General features: G+C 34.3%; 2 protein-coding genes across 3 annotated transcripts in view; one reads left to right on the forward strand and one right to left on the reverse strand.

Moving 5' to 3' along the window:
* Positions 1–279: 279 nt before the first annotated feature.
* Positions 280–3,257, reverse strand: LOC143065525 (uncharacterized). Its single transcript, XM_076239153.1, has one exon. The coding sequence runs from the start codon at positions 2,623–2,625 to the stop codon at positions 1,381–1,383; it is 1,245 nt and encodes a 414-aa protein (XP_076095268.1). The 5' UTR covers positions 2,626–3,257; the 3' UTR covers positions 280–1,380.
* Positions 3,258–12,134: 8,877 nt separating this feature from the next.
* Positions 12,135–16,270, forward strand: part of LOC143065526 (tRNA N(3)-cytidine methyltransferase METTL2-like) — a 63,236-nt gene continuing 59,100 nt past the window's right edge. The window contains exon 1 of one of the 2 annotated variants that reach the window (XM_076239155.1): positions 12,135–12,339. In XM_076239155.1, coding sequence (XP_076095270.1) covers positions 12,221–12,339 — 119 coding nt within the window. In that variant the 5' untranslated portion in view covers positions 12,135–12,220. The remainder of the gene's footprint in view (positions 12,340–16,270) is intronic. The other variant, XM_076239154.1, reaches the window with a different exon arrangement.

Below are 16,270 nucleotides of genomic sequence, written 5' to 3' on the forward strand. Positions count from 1 at the left end.
TGCCCTAACCTGTGAATAATCAACGTCATGTCTCAACCTGTGAATAATCAACGTCATGTCTCAACCTGTGAATAATCAACTACCTGCTCCAACTTGTGAATCATCAACGATCTGTCCAAACCAGTAAATAATCAACGACCTGTCTCAACCTGCTAATAATCAACGACCTGTGTCACTGTATAAATAATCAACGACATGGGTTATCATGTAGTCCGGTAAACAGCAACATGTGTCATCAACCTGCGTGTATTTGTACAGATATTGATAAAAATAAGCAAAAAAGTTTCATTATTTTTAATAAATTAATCTAAAGTATAACATTAAAAAATAACAACGTGCGTAATAAAACCAGCACTTTACATGCTTAATAAATGCTAAAAAAAATAATATATACATATCACAGTTAAGAATACTTTGTTTCAAGGGGACGGATTGGCTAAAAGAGGATTGTGCAGTCTTTAAAATGTACAGTTTTCTGTATATTTGCAATCCCTGAATTTTTTACATGATTAATTTATGTACACACATATATATATATATTATATATATATATATCTTTTTGATTTTAAGTGTTTTATTTCGATAGAAACAGAACACATTGAACGACAATACTTTTAAAACTCTATCTAATTATTTCAGAGGAAACCAACCATTTGTTTTCAATGGTGACATAAGTTGATTTCCTTTTTAAAACTCAAATAAAATTTAAACATACTTTTTGTCAATTATTACATATACACAGAAAAGGAAGGTTTTTTTTATAATCATTACTGCTTTTAATAGTTAGGAAGATGTGGTTTTAGTTTATTTTCAACTTTAGATTAAACGAACTGATTAAAACTATTGCAGAATACTTGTTATACCTGCACTTGGAGGATTTTTTAAAGAAAATTGGAATCTAACAATTCATTTATAAAAAAAGGACAGAAAACATAAAATGATTGGTCGGTGACTAAAAACGACAAACTTATCCATTCCCATCACACACATACACATATAATGATTGGCCAATGACATAGTCGATGGCTAAATACGTATAGACTTTCCAATTGCTAAAACGTAAATAAAATAAGAAAAATATTGTGATTCCAGATAATGCTTGTTCTTGGAACATCGCACAGTATTTTGTAAATGAAAGGGTTTCTCGGGTTTCACAAGCATTTTAAATGATATATCTTACCATGTCAATTTACCCGTCCTGTCATACACTCACTGATTATCAATGTCTTCAATTTTCCAATGATTGATTTTGTAGTATTATGTTCGTCTTAATAGAATTCGATGTATGATTTATAACTTGTGTAGTATCTGATAATACTGAAAGAGACGTACGTTTACAAAACAAAGATAATAAAAACATTAGCCTGGAATAACATGATGTCATTGAGATGTTTGACTTGGTCTCGGTGTTTTAGGCGTATAACGAGTTAACCAGTCTTCACATTTTCTTATAGCCCTGTCCCTTATGTCAGGAGGAGGTGTTTCCGACTCTCGCTCTTCCCTGATCGGTGCATCTCTATAACGAATGTCAAATCCTGGCGGAGTTATTTCGAATGTTGTCTCTCGTTTTGAAGGGAATGGATATTTGCCAACGTTTCCATCATTTGATTTGATATGCCGTAAGGACAGAATATCTGGATTTTCTGTAGGAATTTCCGGTAGTTTGGTATGAATAGAGCGACTATCTCTAGAAGGCATTGATATTTCAGAATCATTACAATTAGTTCTATCTTCTATTGAAAGTTCACGCTCCGTTCGAAATATGTTGTCCACTATTGCCGTGTTATCCTCGTCTTCGGAATCTAAGTTTCCTTCGGATTCATTCTCCTTTATAGTCTCCGTCAATGCTGTTTGAGCTTCTGCTGACATCCGTGAAAACATTTTCATTTTTCTTCTATTAATGTTTGTTCTACCTGCACTTTCTGAGCGAGATTTTGTTTGAACACAATTATCCATCAACTTGACAGGACATGATTTGGAAGTTTTAAGAGTAGATAAACTATGACGACTAGGAGAATATTCTGCAGTTTTTATGCTAGAAGATGAAATATCTGCATTTTTCAAATTATTTGATGAATTGTCAATATTGCTGTAGTTCCCATTATAAGTGTGTGAATTCTCCTGTGGTTTCAAAATCTTTGATAGGTCCTTTCTAAATGGCTGATTCTTATCGTAACGCAAACATAAAATTTCACTAACTCTTACCCCAGAATCGTTAATTTTCGTTCCCTTATCAAACGTGTTGACATATTCGTCATCACTGTTTGAACGTTCGTTGATTTCACTGTATATATTAGTGGTCTTGTGTTTTGTCTCGCCACCGGTATAGATTTTTGTTGCTGAAATCCTCGTGGATTTTATTTCATATTTACCACTCCGACGTTGCTCTTTCGTTCTTTGCAGTGATGCTCGTACAAGTTTAGTATCATATATATTTCTGCCTATCGTAGAATTATATAATCCATTCATTGTGGCAGTACTCTGTGCAATTTTAAGTTGTAGTTTCTGATATTTTTCCTCTAAAACTCGCATCCATAATGGCTGTACTATATGTTGACGTTGATTTAACTTTGGTCTAACAAAAGACTGGGGAACTGCTTCGCTGGATCTCATCGTTATTAACATTGGCTCAAGATCAAAGTTTATCTTTAGATCGAAATAAACACACGTTGTAGGAGCATTTCAATAAAATAAAATAAATTAAATTATATCGTTGACCAGAAAGAAAGTTTAATTAATTTTCACTTTCTTTCTATGTATCACGGAGCGTACCTTTAATTTTACTGTTCAGTGGAATATTTGTATACACTTGATTACCAGGTATTGTTAGCAGACTTTGATTAAACTTCCATATCATGATGTACACACTGATATTTATAAATGACCCGTGTCACGGGCCATGTAAGTTAGGCAATTTCCATTCATACTTAAAATTTGATGACCTGAAGATAGTCTATTGTCCTATGTTGTTTAAATAAACTTGTTGACATTTCTAACTGTATAATATCCTGTTTTTCGTTACAAAATAAGTAAAAAGTCTAAATGATAACTTTTTGTCCGACTTTTACCCTTCACATTAGTTTCCATTAAATGTTTGTATGTCTTAGTTTCAATAACAGTTGACAACTTAGGTTCACTCCACTTCATAGACAGTTTCCGAATATAAACTGTTTGAATTAGTCAACGGTATGTTAAATACACGGCCTTCCATTTCACAAATCACGTGATACATTATTGATCGTCTGCTATCAAATGATCAGGTGAAAACCAATATTTTTAAAACTGTTAAAATAAAATAAAGGTAAATCTCAAGTTGAACCTGTCGATCAGACTTTAACAAACTAAGGTGACGTTTTAATCCGGTTATAATAGGAGTTTCAATTAAGTAAAGGATAAGCATATTTAATTTGTACTTTTATCTGAAATGGACCTTATCTGACTTTTAATCGGCATTGTTAGTACATTAAAACATTACACTTCGTTCTGTAACGTACTTAGCCAACACACAGGTGTAAATTATTCATAATGGAAAAGTATTAAAAGAGGAGGATCACCTGTTTGTACTGTTTTAAAGGTGTATATCTGACAAGTAATACAATCAGTGGCGGATTCAAAAAGAAGGGGATCCCGAGCGCTCAAATCCTAGGATTTGAAACACTCTTTTTGACGATCAATGCTTTGGAATGGGGACATATGATTGGTTCCCCCTTTTTATCCTGGGTTCTGAACTCTCTCTTCTAAAATGGCTTTTAATATACAATGAAAAGATGCGACCATCAAAATATTGAGTCAAAAGTGTTATTAAGAGGACACTTTTCTAAGTATTTTACCAGACGAAATTTTAGACTGATTCAACTATAATTAATTAGGCATTAGAGAAGCCTGGCTCAGATAGAGAGTAACATAATAATTATAATACTTCAATTGGTGCTAAGGGCAGTTTCATGAGATTCTCATGTTGTCTGATTCAGCAAACCAAGCATTTGAATAGATGGCTTAATAGATCAACTTTAAAAGACACACAATGATGTGCTACTGCTCTACGTAACGCTGCAATGCATGTCACATACAGATTATAAGTAGCTTAGTACATGATGACCTGCTACTGCTATAAGTAACGCTGTAATGCATGTCCTATATCAGATCATAAGTAGCTTAGGCAGAAACTATTTGATTTTCAAAGGGGTAGGTGGTGGGGGGGGGGGGGGGGGGGGGGTGAGGGGATTATGGATTTTTTTTGGAAAAAAAAGTTTGTTTCCAGTTTTTGGAAAGAAAAAATAATTTGTCTTTGACCCTGAGAAAAAAAAATTGCTTGTTTCACCCTCAACTGCCACTATATGTATTGCGAAAATTAAGAGAAAAAAATTGTTTTCGACTTGTCGCAAAAAAAAATAGATTGCTACTGCTATACGTAACGCTGCAATGCATGTCACATACATATTATAAGTAGCTTGGTACATGATGACGTGCTACTGCTATACGTTACGCTGTAATACATGTCACGTGTCAGATTATAAGTAGCTTAGTACATGATGACGTGCTACTGCTATACGTTACGCTGTAATACATGTCACATACATATTATAAGTAGCTTGGTACATGATGACGTGCTACTGCTATACGTTACGCTGTAATGCATGTCACGTGTCAGATTATAAGTAGCTTAGTACACGATGACTTGCTACTGCTATACGTAACGCTGTAATGCATGTCACATACAGATTATAAGTAGCTTACTACATGATGACGTGCTACTGCTATACGTAACGCTGCAATGCATGTCACGTGTCAGATTATAAGTAGTTCAATACATGATGACGTGCTACTGCTATAATTAACGCTGCAATGCATGTCACGTGTCAGATTATAAGTAGCTTAGTACATGATGACGTGCTACTGCTATACGTAACGCTGTAATGCTTGTCACATACAGATTATAAGTAGCTTACTACATGATGACGTGCTACTGCTATACGTAACGCTGCAATACATGTCACATACAGATTATAAGTAGCTTAGTACATGATGACGTGCTACTGCTATACGTAACGCTGCAATGCATGTCACGTGTCAGATTATAAGTAGCTTACTACATGATGACGTGTTACTGCTATACGTAACGCTGCAATGCATGTCACATACAGTTGTCACATACAGATTATAAGTAGCTTAGTACATGATGACGTGCTACTGCTATACGTAACGCTGTAATGCTTGTCACATACAGATTATAAGTAGCTTACTACATGATGACGTGCTACTGCTATACGTAACGCTGCAATGCATATCACGTGTCAGATTATAAGTAGCTCAGTACATGATGACGTGCTACTGCTATAATTAACGCTGCAAATGCATGTCACGTGTCAGATTATAAGTAGCTTAGTACATGATGACGTGCTACTGCTATACGTAACGCTGCAATGCATGTCACGTGTCAGATTATAAGTAGCTTACTACATGATGACGTGTTACTGCTATACGTAACGCTGCAATGCATGTCACATACAGTGGTCACATACAGTGGTCACATACAGATTATAAGTAGCTTAGTACATGATGACGTGCTACTGCTATACATAACGCTGTAATGCATGTCACATACAGATTATAAGTAGCTTACTACATGATGACGTGCTACTGCTATACGTAACGCTGCAATGCATGTCACGTGTCAGATTATAAGTAGCTCAGTACATGATGACGTGCTACTGCTATAATTAACGCTGCAATGCATGTCACGTGTCAGATTATAAGTAGCTTAGTACATGATGACGTGCTACTGCTATACGTAACGCTGCAATGCATGTCACGTGTCAGATTATAAGTAGCTTACTACATGATGACGTGTTACTGCTATACGTAACGCTGCAATGCATGTCACATACAGTTGTCACATACAGATTAGAAGTAGCTTAGTACATGATGACGTGCTACTGCTATACGTAACGCTGTAATGCTTGTCACATACAGATTATAAGTAGCTTAGTGCATGATAACGTGCTACTGCTATACGTAACGCTGCAATGCATGTCCCATATCAGATAATAAGTAGCTCAGTACATGATGACGTGCTACTGCTATACATAACGCTGTAATGCATGTCACATACAGATTATAAGTAGCTTACTACATGATGACGTGCTACTGCTATACGTAACGCTGCAATGCATGTCACGTATCAGATTATAAGTAGCTCAGGCAGGCTCGCGGGTCTAAATCGAAATTTTATTTAATGTAGGATTTCGCTATATTTTTCTACAAATGAACTTTATCTTATACTTCATTAAAAAATAAAATAAAAAGATGGAGTCCCCGTTCATTTACGCTCACAATATGCCTTCGAAAGAAGCATACATTTTTGTAAAGTTACTTTTTCTGTTGAACTAATAGGAGAAAAAAAGGTAATATCGAAAAAAAAAAAAAAAAAAATTACAGAAATCACTCAAATTTTACAAAAGTTTAGTTTAAGTACAGCTTGTTTGAAAATAATAATAAAAAATATAGGTCACCGATAAGTTTAAAAAAGATTTCAATTTTAATGCCATAAATTGTCATTTGTGTATATTTCTTGGTAAAACTATGTACATGTTATGAAGTTTTTTAGCATATCTGTGAAAGAGCAGATGTAGAAATCTGCTCTTTGAAGCCGTCGACTGTTGTACAAAGGATTGCTGATGTAGGTAGTAGGTTCCGTTTTGCTATTATATGTGGATAGAAAGAGAACTTGTAAGAGTCTTTATTTGTTTGAATTTGTTTAAAGTAGTTGGTATGTTTATGTCTGATTAAACGAGAGGACCTTTATGGTAGATTACTATGTGTTGATGTATGACTTTATAGAATACTAGTACTGCTAATCTTGTTTGTATTCGTCTCAATTGTAATGTAGGCCACTATAGGTGATCAAGCATATTTGAGACCAAGCTGGGATTGGTACAGGTATAGCGAGCAGCTCTTCGCTTGATCATCTCAATTTGGTTGATTTAATTTTTTTGGTGAGGGTCCCAGACACAAGAGCTGTACTCAAGCTTAGAACTAACTAATGACATGGATGCTCTTTCTTTAATTTGTTTGAATGATACTTTAAAGTTACGTTTTAGAAAATTAAGTTGTCGATTTGCATTTGCTATTTATGTGTTTATTCCATTTAAGATCTGATTGGATGGTTATGCCTAAATATTGTGGAGCTGTTTCAGTATGGAGAATGTGACCATAAAGGATGTAGCCATGGTTGAATGTTTTTTTTTTGTGTATGGATCATTTGCCATTAACCAATCTTTTTCCCATTGTGCCGCTGAATCTGTTGTAATTTGGATGCATTATCCCTTGTTTTTGGTGTTTCTGTAGATGATGCTGTCATCGGCAAACAACCTTAAGGTGCTATGTTGTACATTGTTGGTATTCTGGGAAATCATATATGTAAATGAGGAATAAGATTGGGCCAAGGACGGTGCCTTGTAGCACTCAAGATGTTACCCCAATTTTTTTCTGATTGTTCTCTATCTAGCATGACTGTGTGTGTACGTTGGTGTAAAAAAAAATCACCAAACCATTCCAAGGTATTATTGTCTATGCCGTAGTATTTCAATTTATATAGTAACCTTTTGTGAGAGAATTTGTCAAAAGCTTTGGCAAAGTCTATCACAACGACATCAGTTTTTACGTTGTTATTGAAGTCTTTTGTTAGGTCCTGTATGAAAGATAGTAATTGTGTCTCACAGGAGTGTTTTGATCGGAAACTATGTTGTAAATCATATGAAATATTGTTTGTTTTTTTTCGAGATGTTCCATTATTTGGCTAGCTATGATGTGCTCTATTATTTTGCAGAGTATACATGTATGTGAAATTGGTCTGTGGTTTATGGCATTGTTTTTGTCTCCATTTTTTAATGCAGGACAGACATTTGCATGGTTCTAGTCTGAGTCTGTAGGTATTGTATGCGTGTTAATTGACTTTTGGAAGATTCGTGTGATGATAGGACTAGGTGGTCATTCATTTCCTTTAATACCTTTCCACATAGTTCATCAGGGCCTGTAGCTTTATTTGGATTGATGTTGGAAAGTAGTTTGTTGACGCCCTTTTCTGATATTTTAATTTCATTCATTTGTGCATGTGATTATAGTTTTTTTTACTGGTATTTGATTTGCAGATGATTCTCCATAAGTCTTCTCCATAATACAATATAAAAATACAATAATAGTATAATGGATATGCATATAAAGCAAACAGTTTATAGAATATGAAACTACCTTACATAGGTAAAAATAGGAGAGAAAGAAAAAGAGAGAAAAAAGAAAATTTGAAAAGTCAGATAATTCAGTGATGATGACGTGTGTGTTGATGATGACGATGATGTTCCGTGCAAGTAACAATAACCCTTGCATAAGAAATCTGTTTGACCTTTTTATGAAATTTTGAACATGTTTGAAAATTATGCAAATTGATAGTTTTGTATCTAAAACACAGTTTTCGGATAGCCAGTTAAGATTATTGAATAAAGTTTTTCTCCATGATGTGTATTTTGGACAAACTAAGAAACAATGGTTGACATCCTCAATATCTGACCCACAAAATTGATGACAAGAAGGATCATTTATAATATTAGCTCTAAACATGTCATTGTTTAAGTAGGGAGCATCGCAGTTGCGTTAAGAAAATATTCAATTTCATTGGGCCTTACAAATAAAACGTTTCAATTTACATAATAGACTATAATTTTTTATTTTTTTCTTAAATTAAGAAATAGAGTCGACACTACGAATTTTTCATCACGTTTATTTCATTCACGTATTGTAGAGGGAACAAACGATTCAGTAGTAAGGGAAAGTCTACAAAATGGAACAATATAACCCTAACCCTAACTCTAACCCATGCATAAAGACCTATAATGACGAAAGAAAAATATTTTTACACCCGTGCTTCTGTGTCATTGTGGCAACAGTGCATGCTATAATTACATACGCCCCTGCTTATGTTACTATAAGTTATAGGAAAATATAGCTTTAGTCAGTCCAGTTACTATAGGTTATAGGAAAATATAGCTTTATTCTGTTCAGTTATGTCTTTCCCGTCGTCTTAGTCTATGGTTGTTACACATGATTATTGTGGCAAATAGACCGTGTAGTTTGTAGATCAGCTGTTTGACGCAAAGAAGTGATAATTTTACTGACCATGCTGTCACACATCAAATTTCATTATATATACATGTTTGTTAGATGTATGTTATTTTTATCAACATTCTGTATGTATGTGCCTGTTCCAAGTCAGGAGCCTGTAATTCAGTGGTTGGTGTGTTACATATTTGTTTTTCGTTCAATGGTTCATTTTGTGTACATAAGTTAGGCCGTTAGTTTTCTCGTTTGAATTGTTTTACATTGTCACTTTGGGGCCTTTTATAGATGACTATGCGGTATGAGCTTTGCTAATTGATGAAGGATGTACAGTGACCTACAGTTGTTTATTTCTCTGTCATTTTGGTTCTTGTGGAGAGTTGTCTCATTGGCTATCATACCATATCTTCTTTTTTATAATGAACGTCTAAGTATGTGACAACTTTACACTAGAACAGATTTGAACAGTTCAACCATACAAATGATCCTGATCGTTCTTCTCTCTCTTATTTTGCATTTTTATTGTCCACTTTTTGTAAAATATTATTTACGTTTCTTTTGTACCCTTTCAAAATCAGGGTTTTTTGGGCATTAGTTGTTAAATCCTTGGAGGAAGACAGTGGTTCACTAAATATCATGGTTTTCACAAAATAAAATGCAGGCTAATCCAGAAAAATGTCAACCCATAGTGATTTGTAGTAAAACACATAAACTCAACAAAGCCTTTAACTGAAATGGAAACAACATCAAAAGCGATGATAAAGTAAAACTACTTGGAGTTTGATTTAAAGCTCGACTTTAACCAGCCCATATCTATAATAAAAATGCAAAAAAGTATCCAGGCATTTAAACGTTTTGATAAGATTTGGTTTACACATGAACAAACTGGCAAAAAATACAATTTACCATTCTCTCATTATGTCAAACCTAAGTTACTAAAGTTATCCACTTACATGGCATTTTTGAAGCGAGTGCAACACAAAAAAAATGATAAACGGCATGTACGAGCGCTCAGATTCATCTATAATGACTACACTGAACGACGACTCCGGGTGCGGGAGTTTCTCGCTGCATTGAAGACCTATTGGTGACCTTCTGCTGTTGTCTGTTCTGTTGTCGGGTTGTTGTCTCTTTGACACATTCCCCATTTCCATTTTCAATTTTACAAAATCATATGAACCATTACTCGAACAATCTAAACTACCAACACTTAAAATCGGACGCATGAAAAGCTTGGCACTAGAAACTTACAAAATTGTGACAAAATCCAATCCAGAGTTCTTACACAATATATAAAATTTCAAACTAACTCAAATAATTTTACATATCAACTCACATTTTATTTATCACAACCTATAATTACAAGGTATGACAAAAGGAGTTTAGCTCATGTAGACAATAACATAGCTGTCGGCTCCGACACAGCAGAAATCTTCTAGCCATCAGTGTTCTGTTTATTGTTTATAGTTTATTTATTTGCTTTAGCTTTTTTCTTTGTCTAAGGCAAATTAAGCTTGTTAAAACAAAATATGCTTTTCTTTTCTGTTTATCTTGCTAGATTTTATTTATAAAATTGAGAATGGAAATGGGGAATGTGCCAAAGAGACAACAACTCGACCATAGAAAAAAACAACAGCAGAAGGTCACCAACAGGTCTTCAATGTAGCGAGAAATTCCCGCACCCGGAGGCGTCCTTCAACTGGCCCCTTTATTTATGAATGTTTGCTTAGCTATTATATTATGCATGTGTTTTATTTGCATGTGTAGTATGTGCAGAGCTCATTTTTACTGTGTTGATTTGTACATGGCATGCCCGACTATAAATAAGATTTACTATAATATATGACTTTATTTATGTAATTTATAAGGGAAGAACAAAAAATTAGCGAAAGCAAATTTACAGATCTAACATTGTTGGGTTGATGTTTAGACGAGTTGTATATACACAATGTACACAGCCATGTATCACCATCACTGCTGGTGATCTGATGGATATATCTGTTGTAGAGTTGTCACTGGCTCAGACGTACTTATAAATATAATTATTTTCTGTGACTGTATCTTACATTAATTTGTAGGATCCCGTTTACTATAGACAATTTAGCTGATCTGTAAGAATAGCATCTTCATCCCTTATATATCATGTACTGTAGTACGACGCTAGATTAAAACTGGCGTAGAAAGATAACACCCGGCCACCGAAAGCTTCATTTTTATGAAGCCCAAGTGGTCGTGTGGTCTAGCAGGACGGTTACAGTGCAGGCGATTTGGTGTCACGATATCTCAGTAGCATGGGTTTGATCCCGGCGAGGGAAGAACAAAACATTTGCGAAAAAAGCTAATTTTCAGATACATAAGGCATGTCATTGAAGGGTTGATGTTTAGATGAGTTGAATATATATATACCAACTTGGATCGGTTAGGGCATTTTTGATTTTTTGTTTTGAGGACTGCCCTCCATGCAGTTATAACATCTAAACTGTCACAACCTTTGGAAATTAAGAGTTGTGACATTTCACATCGCAAATAACTATTTTTATTTGGCATATCTTTGTAATCTTTGCGCCGTGTTTGGAAATTTTAAAATTGTACCAGCGTCTGTGGTGTTCGCTTAAATTGTATAAATTTCAAGATTTAGATAGTTTCTCAGTTTGAATATATTGACGATTCATTTGACATCGTGCTATTATTGAAGAAGGATATCTGTTATCCGAAATATATAATATTTGTTCATTTTATAGTTATTTAATGGTGATGTTGTACCCTTTTTAACTTGTTTATATTTTGTAGTGCAGCTGTTGTAGTTTACAGAATCATATTACATGATCCATCGCCCTGTAAGATTAATCGTTGACTATTTATTCAGTCATTTTATATATATATATATTGTATTCTAACGATATCCTCCACATTAATATGCTGTTTTTAAAGGCTGACAATTATAAACTATTACAATCCGGATTTTCCTCATATCTACACCGTATATGTTGTTTTTTTTTAATATTGCACAAGTGGATCCCTGTCCAGTTTACCTTTGCTCTCTACTTCCATTAATGGGGTAGATACCATACTAATATTTATATTCAAAGTTGCGACGTGAGGCAAAAATATGAATGATACTGTGGACAAATTAACGGATTTATCAACTGAAAACGAAACGGAAAAACGCCCACAATTCGGAAATAGAAACCTTGAAAATCAGGATAATGTGTTTGAACACAATGCATGGTAAGCATGGTAAAAGGCAATGGTAAGCAGAGACGGATCCGGAAAATTTAAGAAGTTTTGGCCAACTGACTGCCCACAGGGTTATTTTACAATTGCAGGGTTTACTATCCATACGAACCCTTTTTTAGCTCACCTGACCTGAAAGGTCAAATGAGCGTTTCTCATCACTAGGCGTCCGTCGTCCGTAAACTTTTACAAAAATCTTCTCCTCTAAAACTATGGCCACAATCATCATTGGGTATCTAGTTTAAAAAATGTGTTCTATGACCTAGTCCGAGATTACTCTGACGTCAAACGGCTGTTTTGCCAGACAAGCTGGGGCCAGAGCTCGTCCCATATCATCAATATCCCATCGATTTCGGCATTTTGCCTCTCATGTTCAAAGATAATCACATGACCACGAGAAAACAGTGATGATTTATGCAAATGACCATAATGTAACACCTCATTTAGGATGCAAGTTATCTAAATATCCGAGAGCTTCCGATTGTAATGTGGTCGGAACTAAATGCTTCATACCGATCTCCTGTAAAGGAGGTGAAAAATCGTGGTTGGCTACTAAATGTTAAACATCGATATTTGCATATTTTGAGTCTCGAGACCACGAACTCTCTCGTAACTTGACGTCCATTTGAAAGTGAAAGTCAAAATGCCGAAATCGATGGGTCACTGTGAAAACTGTTAAAATATGGAAAAATAAAGGTTGGCAGGTAGGTGAAACTTACATAAATGAAGAGATAAATGAAAAATGAACAGATTGATGCCCGATTTATATAATTCCAAGGCCGTCAGTCGGCATCAGAAGCGACGAAGCAGCGCATCTATTTTGGGTGGGCAAATATCCACTTTTTGATATGGGACGAGCTCTGACGTCCCACGGCCCCAGCTTGTCTGGCAAAACAGCTGTTGGACATCAGAGTAATCTCGGACTCGGACTACCTATGACCCAGCCAACCAACCAAGATGGCCGCCATGTATATACATTTATATTTTTATTTTTTATATTTTCAAACTAAGTGTATATCATCATGATCATGTATATAGACATGTTGAAGGCCGTACTTTAACCTATAATGGTTTACTTTTTAAATTGTTATTTGTATGGAGAGTTGTCTCATTGTCACTCACACCACATCTTCCTATATCTATATAGACTTCTTGAAAACATATTCATTATGAAGTGCTCCTTTGAACATGTTGAAGGAGGGATTTCCTAATACAGATACTCCCGTTGTATAAAAGCCAGAATTGGTAGCTATGACGTACCCATACAGATACATTATATATCTTTATTTACCAAAGTCATAACAACTATAGGCATACAACATATAAACTACACAAGTATACATAGATAGCAGAAGGTAATGTGTTTAACATATTACATCATGTTAGATACAGATACATGGGGGATTGGCTAAAATAAAACATGGGGTAAAATGTAGATTTTGGCTTATCATCAGAACTCTGAAACCAAAGCATTTAGAGCAAATCTAACATGGGAGTAAAATTGTTTATTAGGTCAAGATCTATCTGCCCTGAAATTTTCAGGCAAATCTGACAACCCATTGTTGGGTTGCTGCCCCCAAATTAATAATTTTAAGGAAATTTTGCAGATTTTGGTTATAATCATGATAATCTTGAATGTTATTATAGATAGAGATAAACTGTAAACAGCAATAATGTTCAGCAAAGTAATATCTTCAAATAAGTCAAATGTCCAAAATTGTTAGTTGACCCCTTAAGGAGTTATTGCCCTTTATAGTCCATTTTTAATCATTTTTATGCAGTTAAGCTGCATTATGCGAGCACCCTAGATTTGTGTTCTTCCCAATAAATGCTGAAATACTTGCCACTGTTATTATCTAGCTCGCTACTATGTTATATATAACTAATTGAACACTTTTTTAATCCTTTTAATCTGGATTACAAAAAATATGACCAGAAAAACCTGAAATGATCGTCGATTTATCCAAAAGTTTTGAAGTTACACATAGGAAGTAGTGCTTATTAAGAACCCTCGTCTAGTTCATTATGACTTGTACTTTCGGCCACGATGTCAAATAACAATTGTATGAAATATTTAATCGCCGAAAATATCTTAAGACAAGTAGTTTAGATTTCCCAAATGGCAAAAGTCGTAGGAATATTGTTTGTCATCAATACGTAGTACAACTACGTCAGTAGTCTATTATATAATAAGTTCAACTGTTCATGCTGTTGGCGGCAATTTCAAATTAGAAAAAGAAATTTTCGTGTCTTTTCAATTTGGAGGCAGGTGTGCAAATTAGCAGTGGTCCGAGATCCGCGACCTCCCACTTTTGCAAGCGAAATTTCGCCTAGGATAGTTGGTTTCTAGCTACGCCCGACGTAGTCACCTTCCACTTGAAAGAGTTAACTTTGCAAACCATTACCTTTTCGCCATGTTCACCAAAGTCTCCAATTAAACGAGCTAAAAACTTATTTTTATCATTATTATTCATGACAGCGATGTTCGTTTTGTTCAATCGCTAGCTTTATACAGAAAATCGCCGACAAATATTGTATAAATTCGAGTAAAATCGTATCTTCTTTTCTTTTCTTCGTAAATTCCTCCGCAACGGAGCACCCGTGTCACACGGTAGTAAAAAAAAATAGTTCTTATATTTTAATGTTAAAAGAGTATTAGGTGAAGGGATATATTTACAGGCCATTATTTATCTTTTTTTTTAAATTTAAAACACTAAAAAAACAAAACATTTGCTATGTTAAATGAGTTTTAAATAGGATGTTGATAAGATAAAAGATTTAAAATAAATAAATACGATTGGTGCTCAAGAATTTACAGTGATAATGTTTACATCAGTTTAAATAATAATTATTGCATTATTTACATGTATATGGTAACTCATAAAATTTAAAGGTGATTTATTTTAATTGGCTATATCCTTAAAAATGGGTACGAATGGTTGTAAAAGATAAAAAAGAAAATAAATAATAATAAAAGCTTCCACAGGTTTGGTCTTGATATATGTAAGTGTCCTTAATCTGTGGTCCTTATCAAGCCTTATATTACATGATTTAAACTTTTAATGCTTAAGTTCAATAAAATTTAAAATATAAAATTTTATATAAAAAAATTTACAACCATTAGAGTTTGTGTCCATTGGGTGATTACCATTTTATAAAGTCTTAATCCTCTTTTGTAGCAGTATTCTGTTTGTATGAAGTCCATAACATAGATCTCTGCTAATATTTTCAATTTGCACAGTTGTCTCTGGACTAAAGTTCATTTCATTGGCTACTTTTGTGCAGTCGATAATTATTTGAATTATTAAGGACTGGTTCCCTATGAAAGTATCATTCCATTTGTTATCTCCAACAGACTGTATAATGATTAACAAAAACAACATTGTAAAAACATAACAATGGCGGCCGTGAAGACAAAATTTTACAATATCGGATCCGATCCCGGAAGCGGATAAGGGTAATTCCGGGTTTGGCGATCAATTACGCAGGTGGAAAAAATACATCTATGCATGGTAAATGAATATAAACACTAGAATTGTAAACCAAAAGATATATATAAAAGAAAGAAAAAGCAAAAAAATATTTTATGCAGAAACTCAAAATTCTTTTTGACAAATTTTAATTTAAAAATCCAATACAACGTGACATCTGGGAACAGTATATATCTAACAATATACATGTTCATGGTCACAGTCTAAATTTTCTTTATCAGTGATAAATGATGATAATGCATGTGAGAGGCTTTTAAAGTGTAAATGTGAGCCAAAATTTGTTCCTGTGAAAAAAGTTCCAGTGGAACTAATATCACAGGAAATATGTTCTGGGAGAACTTTTTTCATAGATAATTTCAATATAATTTGTTCCATCTCTATGAAATAAGTTCCACACTTTACCTGGTGAAATAAGTACCGGGTTGGTGAAATTT

The sequence above is a fragment of the Mytilus galloprovincialis genome, chromosome 2 (assembly GCF_965363235.1).
Source record: "Mytilus galloprovincialis chromosome 2, xbMytGall1.hap1.1, whole genome shotgun sequence".
NCBI lineage: Eukaryota > Metazoa > Mollusca > Bivalvia > Mytilida > Mytilidae > Mytilus > Mytilus galloprovincialis.